The sequence below is a fragment of the Camelus bactrianus genome, chromosome 28 (assembly GCF_048773025.1).
Source record: "Camelus bactrianus isolate YW-2024 breed Bactrian camel chromosome 28, ASM4877302v1, whole genome shotgun sequence".
Lineage (NCBI taxonomy): Eukaryota > Metazoa > Chordata > Mammalia > Artiodactyla > Camelidae > Camelus > Camelus bactrianus.
Genome location: NC_133566.1, coordinates 18,164,490 through 18,178,864, shown reverse-complemented (window position 1 = coordinate 18,178,864; position 14,375 = coordinate 18,164,490). Strand labels below are relative to the sequence as shown.

At 52.1% G+C, this 14,375-nt stretch overlaps 1 protein-coding gene across 7 annotated transcripts in view; it reads left to right on the top strand.

The window, feature by feature from the left end:
- Positions 1-13,829, top strand: part of PAX8 (paired box 8) — a 55,460-nt gene extending 41,631 nt beyond the window's left edge. For 5 of the 7 annotated variants that reach the window (XM_010958965.3, XM_045519544.2, XM_045519539.2 and 2 more), the window contains 3 exons: positions 4,047-4,148; positions 10,591-10,677; positions 12,635-13,829. In XM_010958965.3, coding sequence (XP_010957267.1) covers positions 4,047-4,148; positions 10,591-10,677; positions 12,635-12,711 — 266 coding nt within the window. In that variant the 3' untranslated portion in view covers positions 12,712-13,829. The remainder of the gene's footprint in view (positions 1-4,046; positions 4,149-10,590; positions 10,678-12,634) is intronic. The other 2 variants (XM_045519541.2, XM_045519540.2) reach the window with 1 other exon arrangement.
- The last annotated feature ends 546 nt before the right edge of the window (positions 13,830-14,375 follow it).

The following is a 14,375-nucleotide window of genomic DNA, read 5'->3' as shown; positions in this document are numbered from 1 at the left end:
TTTCTGGATTGCCATAAATTCTCCTTGCTATCACAGCAAGATAAGGAATTGAAAAGAGGTCACATAGAGGGCAGACATCAAAGGGGGCAGATAAAATTGTCTGAAATCACCTCTACCCTCAGAATTCCTCCGAGTCATGGCTTTCTGGTCCTGGGCTCTACCAATATTTAGAATGTTTACCAATATTTCTGGGGTGCCAGTGTTTTCTAATAGAGTCTTACATCACAGCCAGTCAACATGGACCTGTGGCTACATCAGCTTAAAAATTGGACTATATTGGAAGTATATTGGAGTGCAGAGGAGATGAAATTACAAACCAAAGATAAATCTATGGTGAGGAGCCTTAAAAATGAGCAAGTCCATAAATGGCATGGTTAGGCCATAATGGAGTGCCTCCACCTCACGGCTTCTGTGGTTTCCTTTCTAAGAAGGTTTCAAGGTTCTTGGCTTTTGGGGAAGAAACTATATATTTAATGAATTGAAGCAGAGTTTTGTGGGACTAATAAGAAAGTTGACAGTACCAGGGTCTGGGTGAAGGCCATCCTGAAGACAGTCTTGGCAGGCTTTTCAAGAGGGCCAAGTTTCATGGGAGGAAGCCTTCAAGAGTCCACTGCAGCATCTGACTCGGAGACCTCTGTCCCACTAGGGGAGAATTAGGTGACTCAGGGGAGACGAAGATTAAAATCTCAGAATACAGGGGAGTGAGGCTGATGCATTCAATTTCCATGAGCAATTTAGGGGTGAGTTCTTACGGGATGGGACCCATGGGGACAACCTGATTAAATTAAATTATGGCTTTAGGGGAGCATGTGCCCTGGTGCTCTGCCCACAGAGCTGCAAAGCTCAGGAAGCAGCAGGGCCAGCAGAATGAAGGGCAGTGTGGGAGCCCTGGAGCGCGCCTGAGCCAAGCCCGCCAAGTAGATGGCCTGAGAGCCAGGACTTAGCATCACCCCCAGTCGTGGTAGACAGAGGTGCAGCTTCAGAATCCTCAGCACAGTGCACCAGGAAGCCCCTACCGGTCAATCAAGTATTAAGGTGAACCCAACTTACAGTCTCTCTTCTAACCTAGCTCCTCATGAGACAGACAGGAAGATGCAGTTCTGAAAAATTAAGTACTTTTTACCTCGGTCACAGCCTGGCCTGGACCTGGAGATCAATGCGTCTCTGTCTCTCTCTCTTTCCCTCCCTCTCTCTCTCTTTCCCTCCCTCTCTCTCTCTTTCTCTCTCTCTCTCTCTCCCTCTGTCGGAGGCAGGGAGGGAAGAGGAGAGGGAGAAGGCATCAGGCTTGAACTGGCCACCAGCCTCTCCCATCACCTGCTCATGCCATGCCCCCCAACCCCTGCCCTTCTCCTCCTGCCCTCACAGACTTCATGCCCCTCCTTGCCTCTCATGGGCTCCAGTGCCTGGACAGGTGCTTCATCGAAGGGTCAAAGGGGCTGAGAGCTCTTCGTATTGCAGTATTCTTCAAAGCAGGATACCTTGGTCTGCCTCCTGCATACTTCTCCCTCGACTTCCAAATGTACTAAAATTCCCTTTCCTCACCTGTGTTTCCAAGCCCTCCTTTGTTCAGGCCCGTGTCAAGTGAACTGAGCCCATCTGTCGAATTCCAGCGGGTTCCATTCTATTTGGTCCAGCACCAACCACAGCTGGACGTTTTACTAAAAGTCCAACAAATTAGGAAATTAGAGGGTGGTGTTCATTTTCATCAAAACATTCACACATTTTCTCTAGGAGGGGGGCCAGTATTAGGTTTATTCATTGATTTCTGTTTGGAGGAGGAACTGGGGATTGAACCCAGGACCTCATGCATGCTAAGCAGGCGCTCTACCACTTGAGCTACACCCTCTCTCCCATTCACACATTTTTAAACAATGGACACCAATGGCTCATTGCCAACAACATTTATTCTACCAGGGTTCCCTTGACATGTAACGACACAGAGAATGTGTCCATTGCATGAATCAATGTGCACCCGTGGCCTGAAACCCTGGCTCTGAATTACAATGATAGCATCATGGTAATAGTAATAAGATGCATAAGGCTACTCTTATTTTTCCCCCATTTTGCATGTGAAGAAACTGAGGCTTGGGGCACATTTGTGGCTAGTCTAAGGACACTTGGAAAATTAGTTGTAGAGGCAGAATGGGGACCGAGGTCCTCTGGTTCCCAGACCCTTCCCTCCAGAGGAAGGGCAGAAGTCCAGTACACCTGGTCTTGTTTATTGACCCCTCCAGATGCTCATCCCAGTCTATCCCCATCTTGATTTAGTGCCTGGCCTTGCTAACTTAGTATTCCTGCTCACTGCTGTATCCCCAAGTGCTCAGAAAAATGCCTGGTACCTTGTACCAGTATTTGTAAGTATTTGTTGAATAAATGATTTATCTTCAGGGAATCTCTAGAAATAAAGGTAAGGAGTTAGTTACTGCTGTGTTGACAATTTATGGGGTTCCTGGGGATGTACCTTCTCATCCATTATTACAAGGCACCCCCAAAGGGGCTGATGTGTGAAGGACCTCAGGGAGGAACTGGTGGGAGGAAACTTGGACAAGCAGTGTCATGGAGGGAGTGGACTTGGTAGGCTGGTTGGCAGGGAGCCATGTAAGTTCTTGGAGAACAGGCAGCCCCCAATATGGAACAAGTAAAGGCGTTTGGGCGAAATAGTCATGATCCAACACAATGGTTCTCATCCAGGGGTGATTTCGCACCCCAGGAGACATGTGACCATATCTGGAGACAGTTTGAGTTTGTCACACTGGGTGGGAACCGCTGCTGGCATCTAGGGGGTAGACAGCAGGAGTCTGCTCAGCATCCTGCAAAGCACAGGGCAGCCCCACGCAGAGAATGCTCCGGCCCCAATGTCAGTGGTGCGGAGGTTGAGAAACCCTGTAAGCATCACCAAGAACTAGGATGACCAGGTAATTCATCATGCAAAACGGGGCATTTTAAGGATGAAATGGGCATTGTTAACAAATGTGCTGGGGCAGTGGCCATAACCTGGGCAGACCAGGATGGACTGTCACCTTGCCAAGAATCCTTGGGTGAGGGAGAATCTGGACCTGCAGGACATGAGGCGATGGAAGGAGGGGCGTCGGTGAAGGATCGTGGCACATGGGGTCGATGGAGAGAAACTTACCAGGTCGGGGTTGGGGGGGAGTCCTCCAGAATGGGGAGGTTTGACTCCCTGATGTAAAAGAGGGGCAGAGCCAGGGAAACCAGGACTTCACAGAGCAGCCTCAGTGTCACCAAGGCAAGGGTATCACCCTCAAATTATAGATAAACAAAAAGAGAGATGTTTGTCTGTTTGGCTGAAAATGGTTCTCTTCAGGAATGGGATGGACAGATGTGCATGGTTCATGGTCATGTGTAAACACTGTCAGCCCACATCTCCTTTCCAGGTCAGGAGTAGCCAGTATGTTTCATGTTCCTTGCAATTCTGATAGGTTGCTTCCACCTGAAAGGCCAGATTGAGGAGCAGGAATCCCCGCTCTGGCTCAGTGGAAAAGAGTGCAGTGATCGATTAGCAATGTCTGCCACGGGTCCAAAAGAGGGGAGTGATGCACCAACGGGCCACACCTTTGCCATCCCTTCACAGGGCCTCATTCTTGAATCTCCTCAGAGCTGGGGCTGAAAGGGTGTGAGCTGAGTTCCGTGGCCTCCAGTGTATGTACTTAGGGCAGCTGTGCCCGCTGCTGTGTGGGTGCCACAGGGGACAACAAAGACCCAGAAGACGTGGCCCCCAGCCTCCCTCCAATGCCACGACATTTTTATGGATGAATAAGATGCATGTAAATCAAATCATTAGAGGACAGGGAACAATACAGGATTGCAAGATCAGGTGCTCCCTGCGTGGTGGAGCCTGTGTCCTGGAGAAGAGAGAGGAGCTTGGGCTCAGGAGAGGAGGGAGGAGAGAGGAAGTTGGTTTGAAGAATGGCTTGGGAGAGGGTGGGAGTGGCAGAGGGAAGGCTTGCTGAGCTTCAGGGGAGCAAGCCAGTAAGTACGGGAGCCCACAGTGGTCCACCTGATGACTCTTTGCTGTATTTTTCCAGGGCGAGAGATGGTGGGGCCCACGCTGCCTGGATACCCACCCCACATCCCCACCAGTGGCCAGGGCAGCTATGCCTCTTCCGCCATCGCAGGCATGGTGGCAGGTAAGGAGAGGGGCTGGGCAGGAGGGGAAGCATTGCAAAGAGGATGTGTTGGCCACAGGTGGAGCAAGAGGGGACAAGACGTAGGATGTGCCCCGAAGGGCACTGAAGGATGGACCCAAGCGTGCATCTTCTTGTAAATGCCTGGAGAAAAGCCTCCAGTGCAAGTCCTGGCTCCTTAACTCTCCCCAGCTCAACCCCCCCACCTCCCGCCATCACTCGCCACGATGAGAAGGGAGGAGCTGAGACAGACTGGTGTTCAGATCTAAGCTCTGTCATTTCTCCCACGGATTCAGTGAGTCCTGGTGGAGAGCCCTCTGAGGGCCGTCACAACACTGTGAGCCCAGCAGAAGCCCAGCCTTTAAGCAGCCCTGTGGTCTCCCAGTCACTTAACTCTGATGAATCCCACTTCACCCTTTCTGTAAAATTTGAGCACGAACGGTGTTGGCGATGATGGTGACGAGGGAGGTGGTTGGTACGTGCGTTTCTTCACACCCCACGTGCGCTCAGCCCCGCATGGGCGGGGCCCTCGGCCTGGGTCCTCCAGAGGGACTAGAGAGTGTGCGATGAGCCGGGAGTATGTCTCCATCACCACCGGGACCGTCCTGGAACCCTCCCTGCCAGTTGTTGGGGTTTCTTTGTCCATCAGTGTAATCATCACCCAGGATGTCAAGGTCTGGACAAGTGAGGACCAGGAGAGTTTCTCTGGGCGAGTCTCCCTCTTTTAGGAACCAAGAGAAAAACCTTCCTCTTTTAGGAAGGACCCAAAGAGGGAGAGGGTAGAATAGTCGTCGCCACTGCCTAGAGAGGCCTGAGGACCTGGGGCTTCTGGAAAGGGCTCGGCATCAGGGCATCGGTGACCACTCCCTGTCACCCCCCCCCCCCCGCCGCCCCGCGCCAGCCCTGGGCCAGCCCCCCTGGTTCTGACTCCAGAGACTCAGGGCATTCACCCAGCTCTGCTTCCCTCCCCCACTGGCAGCAGTCATTCTTTGCCAGCCACCCACTCTGGGCGCCCTGCGCGAGGCAGGTGGGCCGGGCTCTCCAGGGTGGAAGGAGGGGAGGGAGGGTCGAGGGAGGGAGGGAGGCTCCGCTCCCCGGGAACCCGCTGAGCTAGCACTTGTTGCTGCCTGGTTACCGTGGCGATGTGCTTAATGCAGCGTTGAAAATACAGAATACTGACTCCTCTCTCCCTCCTGGCTCCGGACTCCCTCCCTCCCTCCCTCCCTTCCTCTTCTGGAGCGTGAAATGAGATTGGTCAAGATAAAAAAGGAAAAGATTCGGTTATTTTTTTAAGAGTGTGGATAATGGGGCCTCTCAATCAAAATCCCAGGCTCCAGCCGGCTCCCCCCATCCCCCCTCCAGCCTCTCCACTTTCCCCTGCCGCCTGCTTCGAGGAGGAGGAAGAAACAGAAAGCACAGGGCTTTTCTCTTAATTATGAATCACTCCCCGGGGGCAGTCCCAGGGCAAGGGGTTCCTGGGGTCCAGAGTCTGACCTGTGAGGTAGCTGGAAGGCTTGGGCCCTTCATCGAAGGCCCCCAGGTTGTTTCCATAAAGACCTCATCCGGAGTGGGTGCTGTGCAAAAAATAAGTAAGTGACACGGGTACCACCTGGGCTACAAGCGACCTGTGAGAGGGGGCTCGCCTTGCACGGTGGCGGGGCTCCCAGTAAGTTTCATGCAAATCGGTTTTCAGAAAATGCGTCCTATTTAAATGCATCACCTGGTTCCTAGGAACTCCAGGGTGCAAATGAATTCTTAAGGGATGTTTTTTTGGAGAAGTATTTGTCCATCTTTTACCAGTGGTCCCAATCTCCACTTTGACTGAATGGGAATTCCTTCCGTTAAAATCAATAAACCTTCAATGAGCACCTACTGTGTGTTGGGTGCGTACAAAATGCTCAAAGCCAGGCATGCCAGTGACATTCTTTAATCAGTTACGGAAGGAAGGAAGAGAGCATTTATTATGCACTTTCTGAGTGCCTGGCCATTCTTGAATATAACTTTATTTCTCACTTAATCCTCACCACAAGACTGGGAAACTGGTATTATCTTAGTTGTATGTAGATGAAGGAAACAAGCTTATAAAAGCAAAGTGGTGTGTTTGGGGTCATAACCATACTAAGGGGCTGGGTTGTTCAAACAATTCCTTTGATTTCAAATCTAGGGTTCTTTTTACTATACCACACTGCCTCCCACCATACCAGAAATAATACCACGGGCTCTGGGACAGTGACCTAGGAACGGGAGCTGGGCACAGACTTCTCTTGTCCCTTCATCTTCTGTTTGTTGTTGTCATTGTTCCTGCCCCATTAACACAGTCAATGACCCTCTTACCAGTTCAGGAGCTGAACCAACAGGTCCAGATAGACGGGCCCATCCATCTCTCTCTCCATCTTTCCATCCATTCATCTTTACACACATTTTTCCATACATCCATGCATCTTCTCATCCATTCGTCCATCCTTCTATCATCCAGCCTTCTATTCATCTTTCTTTCATCCATTTTTTCTTCCATCTGTCCATCCACCCATCCATCTATCCATCCTTCCATCCATTCATCCATCCATTCATCTGTCCTTCTTTCTTTCATCCTTCTTTCCATCCATCCTTCTATCCCACAACCCATCCTTCCATCCATTCATCTATCCATTTGTCTATCCTTCCCTTATCCATCCTTCTTTCCATCCATCCATCCATCCATCCTTCCATACATCTATCCATTCTTCTATGCCTCTATCCATCCTTCCATGCATCTTTGCATACATCCATCCTTTCCTCCATCCATCCATCTTCCAGCCACCCTTTCAATCAATCCTTGCATCCTTCCATCCATTCACCACTTTTCACTTAACAGTGGTTGAGGAACTATGGTATGAGATGCTGGGGATGGAGCAGTGAGCAAGACAGGTCCCTCTATTTACGGAGCTTACAACCTTATAGTGGCAAAAAAAAAAAGTATAGTAAACAAGTCAACGAAGGAATAAACAAGATAATTTCAGGTAGTGATAAGCACTGGGAAGACAATAAAATGGGATGATGTAATAAAGAGCCACAGGGGCAGAAGATAACTACTTAAGACTGGGTGATCAGGAGAGGCCTCTCTGAGAAGGTGTTCAGAGCGGTCAGCCAAGTGATAAACAGCTGGGGCAGACCATCCTCAGCTGAAAAGAACAGCAAGTGCAAAGGCCCCAAGGCAGGAACTAGTTTAGCATGATCGCGCCCAGAAAGAGGCTGAGTATATCCGAGAACAGGGAGTGAGTGGGGAAAGTACTGCAAAGTGGGGAGATGTTGGTAGTGGATGGGTCAGATTTTCAGATGGCTCAGGCCACTGGGAAAACAGAGTGTAGACAGTCCAAAGAGGAAGCACCGAGACCAGTTAGGGCAGGGATGGTTGCAGTAGTTCCTGCAAGACATGACAGAGGCATGGGCTGGGGAGGTGGCAGTGAAGGAAGAGGAAAGAGACACCGAGGATGTATTTTGGTGGTGAAGCCAACAGCACATATTAGTGAATTGGCTTTAGGGGGTCGGGGCTTGGAAAACTGCGTGGATGGTGATGGCAAGTGTATTTGTGGGAAATTAGAAGAGGAAGAAGTAGAGTATTTGGCACGTGGAAGTCAAGAGTTCTACTAGGTCATATTAGGGTTGAGGCACCTCCTAGCTACCCAGTTTCATACATCAGTAGGTACATGATCTGTGTCTGAAGTCAAGAGAATATCCTGACTAGGGCATAAATTTCAGCCATTGGGACAATCAGGGTAGAGGTTGTGGGGATTTGAGGGGGTCAGCATTGGCCTGATTGGAGGCTGATGAAGAGGTGAGGACAGAGACCAAGGAGCAGAGAAGGGCTGGTGGCTGGAGAGCAATGTGGAGTAAGAAGAGGATTTTTAAAAGAGAAGATAGCAGAGCACGTTTGCTGGCTGAAGGAGTGATGAATTGGAGAAACTGATGAAGAGTAGAGAAAAGGTATAAATGTTGGGGACCAGATCCTTGGAAGGGTGAGTGGGGTAGGATGCAGAGCAAAGAGGATGGCTGGGCCTCTCATGGCTGCATCTTCTGTGGCTGCAGGTGGGTTGTCAGGGCTGATGGTGGGAAGATGCCGCCCCCAGGGGTGTACCACTTCCTGAGCCCCATCCCCGGCTCTGACTTCTGTGTGACTGAAGCAGTAGGTACTCTGTAAGTGTGTGTTCAATGAATGAATAAGTGAGTGAGCAAGTGAGTGAATGCATGAAGAGGGGGCCCAGTGAGAGGGCAAACACACTGTCTTTTCCATCTCTCCTCCCGTCCTTGGGAGCCAGCTGTGGTTGGCGTTGGGCGGGGTCGGGGAAAGGCACGAGGGCCCTTGCTCTGTAGCCAGTGCTGAATCGGCTTCCTCCGAGGGTGCACTGAGACCAGGGAGGTGTGGGGTACACCAGCAGCAAACGGGGCAGGTCGCACTGTGGATCCAAAATAGAGCACCGGGGCAGGCGCTGGGGGCCAAGGGCCAAGTGCAGGCTCCAAAGGAGTGCGTGGCCTTGGACAGATGTCTCCCTGTCTCTGGGCAGCAGTGTCTTCATTTGTGAAATGAATGGTTGCATTAGATCATTTCTCTGTTGACTTTCTTTTATTAATCCCTTTGCTTTTCTCCTCTCTCTTCTTTTACGTGTGTTTTTCATGTGCCTGACCTGTGTTAAACTTAGTCCCCGCCCTTAAGGAACGTCCTGGGTTACTGCCGATTGCTGACTCCCTAGGCGAGAACCCAGTCGCCTTCCTCTGCTTCAGGCCCCTCCCCCTCACACCCATTCCTCCTGCACAAGTGCCACTTCTCTGGCAGGGAAGCAGCCCCCACTGACCCCAACTCAGGCTTCCACTCTGGTTGGATGACTGCCATGAGGCTCCGAGCTTTACTTTAGCACCTACCTAATGGGAAAATCATAAAAGCTAGCATCTCTTTTTAGTGGCGTTACTGGGGATGGAACCCAGGGCCTCGTACATGCTAAGCACATGCTTTACGGCTGAGCAGTACCCCCACCTCACAAAGCTAGCATTTCTTGACTGCTTCTTATATTCCAAGCCTGGTGCTACTAAGCATTTGATGCGTGTTACCTAATTTAATTTTCACCAAGCCCCACAAGATAGGGATAATAATGTGCCCCATTGTACAGATGAGGAAACCAAGGCTCAGGTGAGTTAAGTGATTTGTCCAAGGTTACCCAGTTGGGAAGTGAGGAACGGAGACTGGACTCCAGGCAGCCCAGCCCCAGAGCCAGGCAGCTTCAAGCCTCCCTTCCAGAGTCTGGAAAGGAGACCAGGAGCCACAACAGCAGATGAGATTCCTGAAGGCGAGGTGGACATTCACCGGAATTCAGGGTTGGCGGGAACCTAGCTTGGTGGATGGAATTGTCTCATAACTGCATAAATGGATGATCTGGAATTTAGAGCTAAGAGCCCTCAGGTCAACTTCTGCTCGGCCATTTCCCAACTGTGTGATCTGAGGCAAACTCCTGAATCGTGCTGCGCTCCAGTTTCCTCTTCTCTAAGTTGGCAGCCCTGATGAGCGCTTCACGGGGAGGTGGTGAGAGTGAAGGGGCCTGGCGTGTGGGAAGGTGCCTTGCCAACTTTAAGCTCCATCCTGAGTCCCGGCAGTAACTGTGGTGGTCTGCTCGGCTTTGCTGTTGCTATTTAAGGGAATTCTTAAGTGATTTCTTTGGGAAAGAATTCCTCTGGTGAAGCCAAGAATCCATTCACACAATGAGGTGATCTGATTTGTTTTGTATAAATCAAGCCCTGAGTTTGCTTGAGATGGCAGACTTGGGAATGGGACCGCAGACTCTTCGGAGCAAGTTCCCAGATATAGATTCTCCAGGGGGTCGCTGCCCTCCAGGGCCCCTCCCGTCTTCTTCCCTTCCCCCTCTACAGCCCCACACCCATACCACCACCACGTGCACACCCCTCCCTAACAAACTCTATTTAGGGAGGCGAAAAAGTTTATACTTACTGAGTCCTTTCATGACCACTAACCCCTCTCACTCTCATTGGCTCCTCCTGGAAAGGCCTTTTTAACCAAAGGTCCAGGCAGGTAGAAGCGGTTAGAACCTGGAGTCACAGCATAGTCTCCAAGCTCCACCGCACCCTCTGGCTGTGTGAGCTTCTGCAGAGCCTCAAGCCTCTGTTTTTTCATCTGGCAAATGGGCATAAAAATGACATCTACCTCCTGGGGTTCCCGGGAGGGCTAAGCTTGGGCAGTACCTCCAGTCCCTGACAGAAAAGGCACTGCCCCAAATGATGCAGACTGAGGGGCACCCCGAAGGGCTGATGGAAGGACATTCTGAGCACCCCTGTCCCTGCCCTGGCTCCACCTGTCCCACAGGGCTTGCTCAGTGCCAGTCCTGCAGACCCTGTCCCCCATCCCCAACTCTACATGAGTGCCATCCGCCTCACGGGTGTCTCCCCTGTGTGCCTCCCACAGGAAGCGAATACTCTGGCAACGCCTATGGCCACACCCCCTACTCCTCCTACAGCGAGGCCTGGCGCTTCCCCAACTCCAGCTTGCTGAGTAAGTCAGGTCTGGGGCCACCGGGGCCCTCTGCTGTGCAGGGCGGGGAGGGCGGGGTGCAAAGCTGGGCCGAAAGTTGTTTGAGAGCTGGGAGGCCCCACTTAGACGGAGGGCCTGGGGAGACAGATGTTACCTATATTCCAAGCAGGTAGAGGGAAGGCGGGGTGCCAGGTTGTCTAGGGGAGGAGGGCAGAAACAGGAGGCTCCCCTGCATCATTCTCCCTTCTGCCTCCCCAGGCCATGTCTATTTTTTGTTTAATGTTGGACTATTTTAAATTTATATATGTATTTTTAATTGAAGTACAGTCAGTTACAATATGTCAATCTCTGTTGTACAGCAAGCACAATGTCCCAGTCATGCAGATACAAGCATATATTTTTTTTTCCTTAGAGGTTACACAAGATATTGAACATAGCTCCCTGTGCTATACAGAAGAAAGTTTTTTAAATTATATATAGTAAATCTCAAATTCCCCAATTTATCCCTTCCCACCCCCTTTCCCCAGTAACTTACACAATGGAATACTACTCTGCCATAAAAAATAGTAAAATCATGCCATTTGCAGCAACATGGATGGACCTGGAGAATGTCATTCTAAGTGAAATAAGCCAGAAAGAGAAAGAAAAATACCACATGATATCACTCATATGTGGAATCTAAAAAAAGAAAAAAAGGACACTACGAATTCATCTACAAAACAAACAGACTTGCAGACTTAGTAAACAAATAAGGCCATGTCTATTAAATCTTTGTTCTGTGTAAGATTCAGAACTCAGGCCTTGGGAGGGCAAGAGTGGGCTCCAGAAAAGTCTCGGAGGGGAATCCCTACCTCAGGGACTTCTAGTCCCACCACAACAAATGCTGACACAGGGGTGGCCCCCCGGGAGCACCAGCTGCCCTCCTACTGGGGAGCGTGCTGATTGCAAAGAATGCCATCCTGTTGCCCACATTAACCGGCGCTCGCAAAGATTCCTGATTCAGCACGAGAGCCCTTACCCAGAAGTCCTCTGTCCCGCCACATTCCTGGCAGTTGGCTGGAGCCGTGGACCGCCTTTAGGATCGAGGTCCAGAGAGCGAGCTGCCCGGCAGCAGCCCTTCACCCCTCTCTCCCCCTTGGGTCTGGATGCGGCAAAGAAGCTTCCCAGGAGACCAAGCCCCGTACATGGGGAACATGAGGGATCCCGCTGGAGTCTCCGTGAGGGATGACCTTGAGGGTCTCAGAGCAAACCTGAGCCAGGGAGGAGCCGCAGTGCCGTGCAGCCAACCCCAAGGGCGCCGGGACAGGCCTGGTAGGACCATCCATTCCTGAGGCCCCTCCCCCATTTCTCCCATTTCCTCCTGACATTCCAGAAATGAACTTGGGACCTGAACCTGGGCTGTGTTTGCCAGATGAGTTCAAGCCACCCTTCTGTTCACTTTAGCCAGAAACAATGAGGAGACTGAGACGGGCCCTCCCCACTGAGCCTTCCCAGGCTGCCTGGCCTGGCAGGGCACAGAACCTCCCGGTGGGGCCCTCAGATGTCCATCCCCTTGACCAGTCAGGATCCAATTCCCCAGCTCCTAAGAAGATTCTCTGACCTCACACCTTTCGGGCAAGGCTGGGGAAGCCCCCAGGGATCCCCCAGTGTACTTGGTTCTTCAAGGATCCAAACAGAACTGCTCTCTCTTGCCCTCTCACTGGTACAAGGTGTTGAAGGTCAAAGGAGTCATGGGGGGAGGGGCAAGAAGCCACTGTTCTCCTGGCCAGAAACTCAAAGCTGAGGCCAGAGAAGGAGGAAACAGGGCCAGAGAGGAGTTAATCTTTGATGATCAGATAGATCAGAGGGGTCAATGATTAACTTGTGCTGTCTTAAAGGTTAGCAGGCGCAGGGGAAGGCTGTGGTGCAATTTCCCCTTCTGACCAGCAGTGTTGTTGTTTTTGTGTGTGTGTGTGTGTTTTTTTTTTAACATGTCCAGGTTCCCCGTATTATTACAGTTCCACATCAAGGCCGAGCGCGCCGCCCACCACCGCCACGGCCTTTGACCATCTGTAGTTGCCATGGGGACAGCGGGAGCCACCGAGCCATAGGAGGACTCAGCCCAGGACAGGCCCCAGAGAGTCACACAAAGGAATCTTTATTTATTACATGAAAAATAACCACAAATCCAGCATTGCGGCTCACTCCCTGTGTGGTGGATTTAATGAACCGTGAGAGACAGGACGACTTTGGAGAAGGCCGCGCTGTCCTCCAAGACTCTTTAATGAGGGGCAGGAGTCCCGGGGACACAGAACCATCCCGTTCCAAAGAGACCAAATGGGAGGAGAATGTGGAGAGAGAGAAGAGGGGACAGCGAGGAGCTTGAAAGGTTTGGCGCGTGGGGCCCACCGCGGGCTCGGGGCCGCACAGAGGCGCCCCTGTGTCTCCATCATGGACACGCTCGAGCAGCCCCGGGCTGTAAGCGCTTCCACCCAGCCCACCGCCACAGCGGGTGCGAAGGCGCTCCCTCCCCTAGCCACCCTGAGAGTCACCTCCTGCCACCCCAGAGCTGAGGGTCTGGTGCCCACCTCTACTCAGCTTGCTTGGCCCTGCCTGCACCTCCCTCTCGGCCACCTTCTGAGGACTCGGTCCAGCCACCCAGGAGCTCCCCCTGGTGGTGAAGGTGGTCACCACCTTCCTTGTACCTGCTGCCGTGAATGTGGGAGCTGCATCCCGGGCCCTCCTCCCTTGGGTCCACCCCTTGGCAGCCAGACCAGCCTAGCATAACCGGAGCCAGACATTCCAAAGCACCCGGGGGTCCCTGGGGTGGGGTGCAGCCCGGCCCAAGGCAGAGCCAGGCGTGATGGCCGGGGACCCACCTTGCTCTCCCGACAGCCCTGCCAAGCCAAGTGTGCTCCCCGCCGCCCCAGTCCACAGCTCCCAAAGAGACCCCGAGCACCCCCCTCACCCCAGCCAGCCATGGCGGGCCCCTCTCCGCCCCCGACCAGGGCCTGACTGTAAATACTGTAAATAAGGCTCTGCTGGAGTCAAGCGTCCCTCTTCCCACCCGCAGGCTTTGGCCTCTCAGTGAATTGTCTCCCTGCCATGTTGGGCTTCTCTCCTTGACGCTTCCTTCTTTTTTTTTAAGACAACCCACCATTGCTACATGACTCAATAAACCATTCCTCTTCGTCTTCGGCTTTGGGGTTGGCTGGGGAAGGAGGAACCCCAGGACTGGGCTGTCTCCAGACAACCTCAGAGCCCGGTGGCCAGTGAGCTCACTTTAGGGCCAAGAGTTGAAACGCCCGAGAGAGCCCTGATTTAGTGCTCACCTTCTGCTCTAAAGAGAGTTTAACGCCCAGCAAACCATGTACCCCAAGTTTTGATTGCTCCAACTCTTAGTGAATGGCGAGGATAAAGTAAGCATGTGACCCGGAGCCTGGCCAAGTACAGACTCCCCACAAGTCACCGCGGTTATTACCAGGAAGCCAGAGACTCAGCCAGGAGGACCGGTGACAGATCCGGGAACGGCTCTACACTGGAACCCGCATAAACAGCTCTTCTGATCTGATCCTCGTGGTGTGAGAGGAGGGGAGGGAGAAGACACCTCCTGGGCTCTGCTGCGCCCCAGGCACAGTGTGGAGGGTCTCACATAGGTTAAGCCAGATTCGCCCCATTTTACATATGGAAAAACTGAGGCTCAGAAAAAATGAAATCACTTGCCCAAGGCAGGAAGTGGT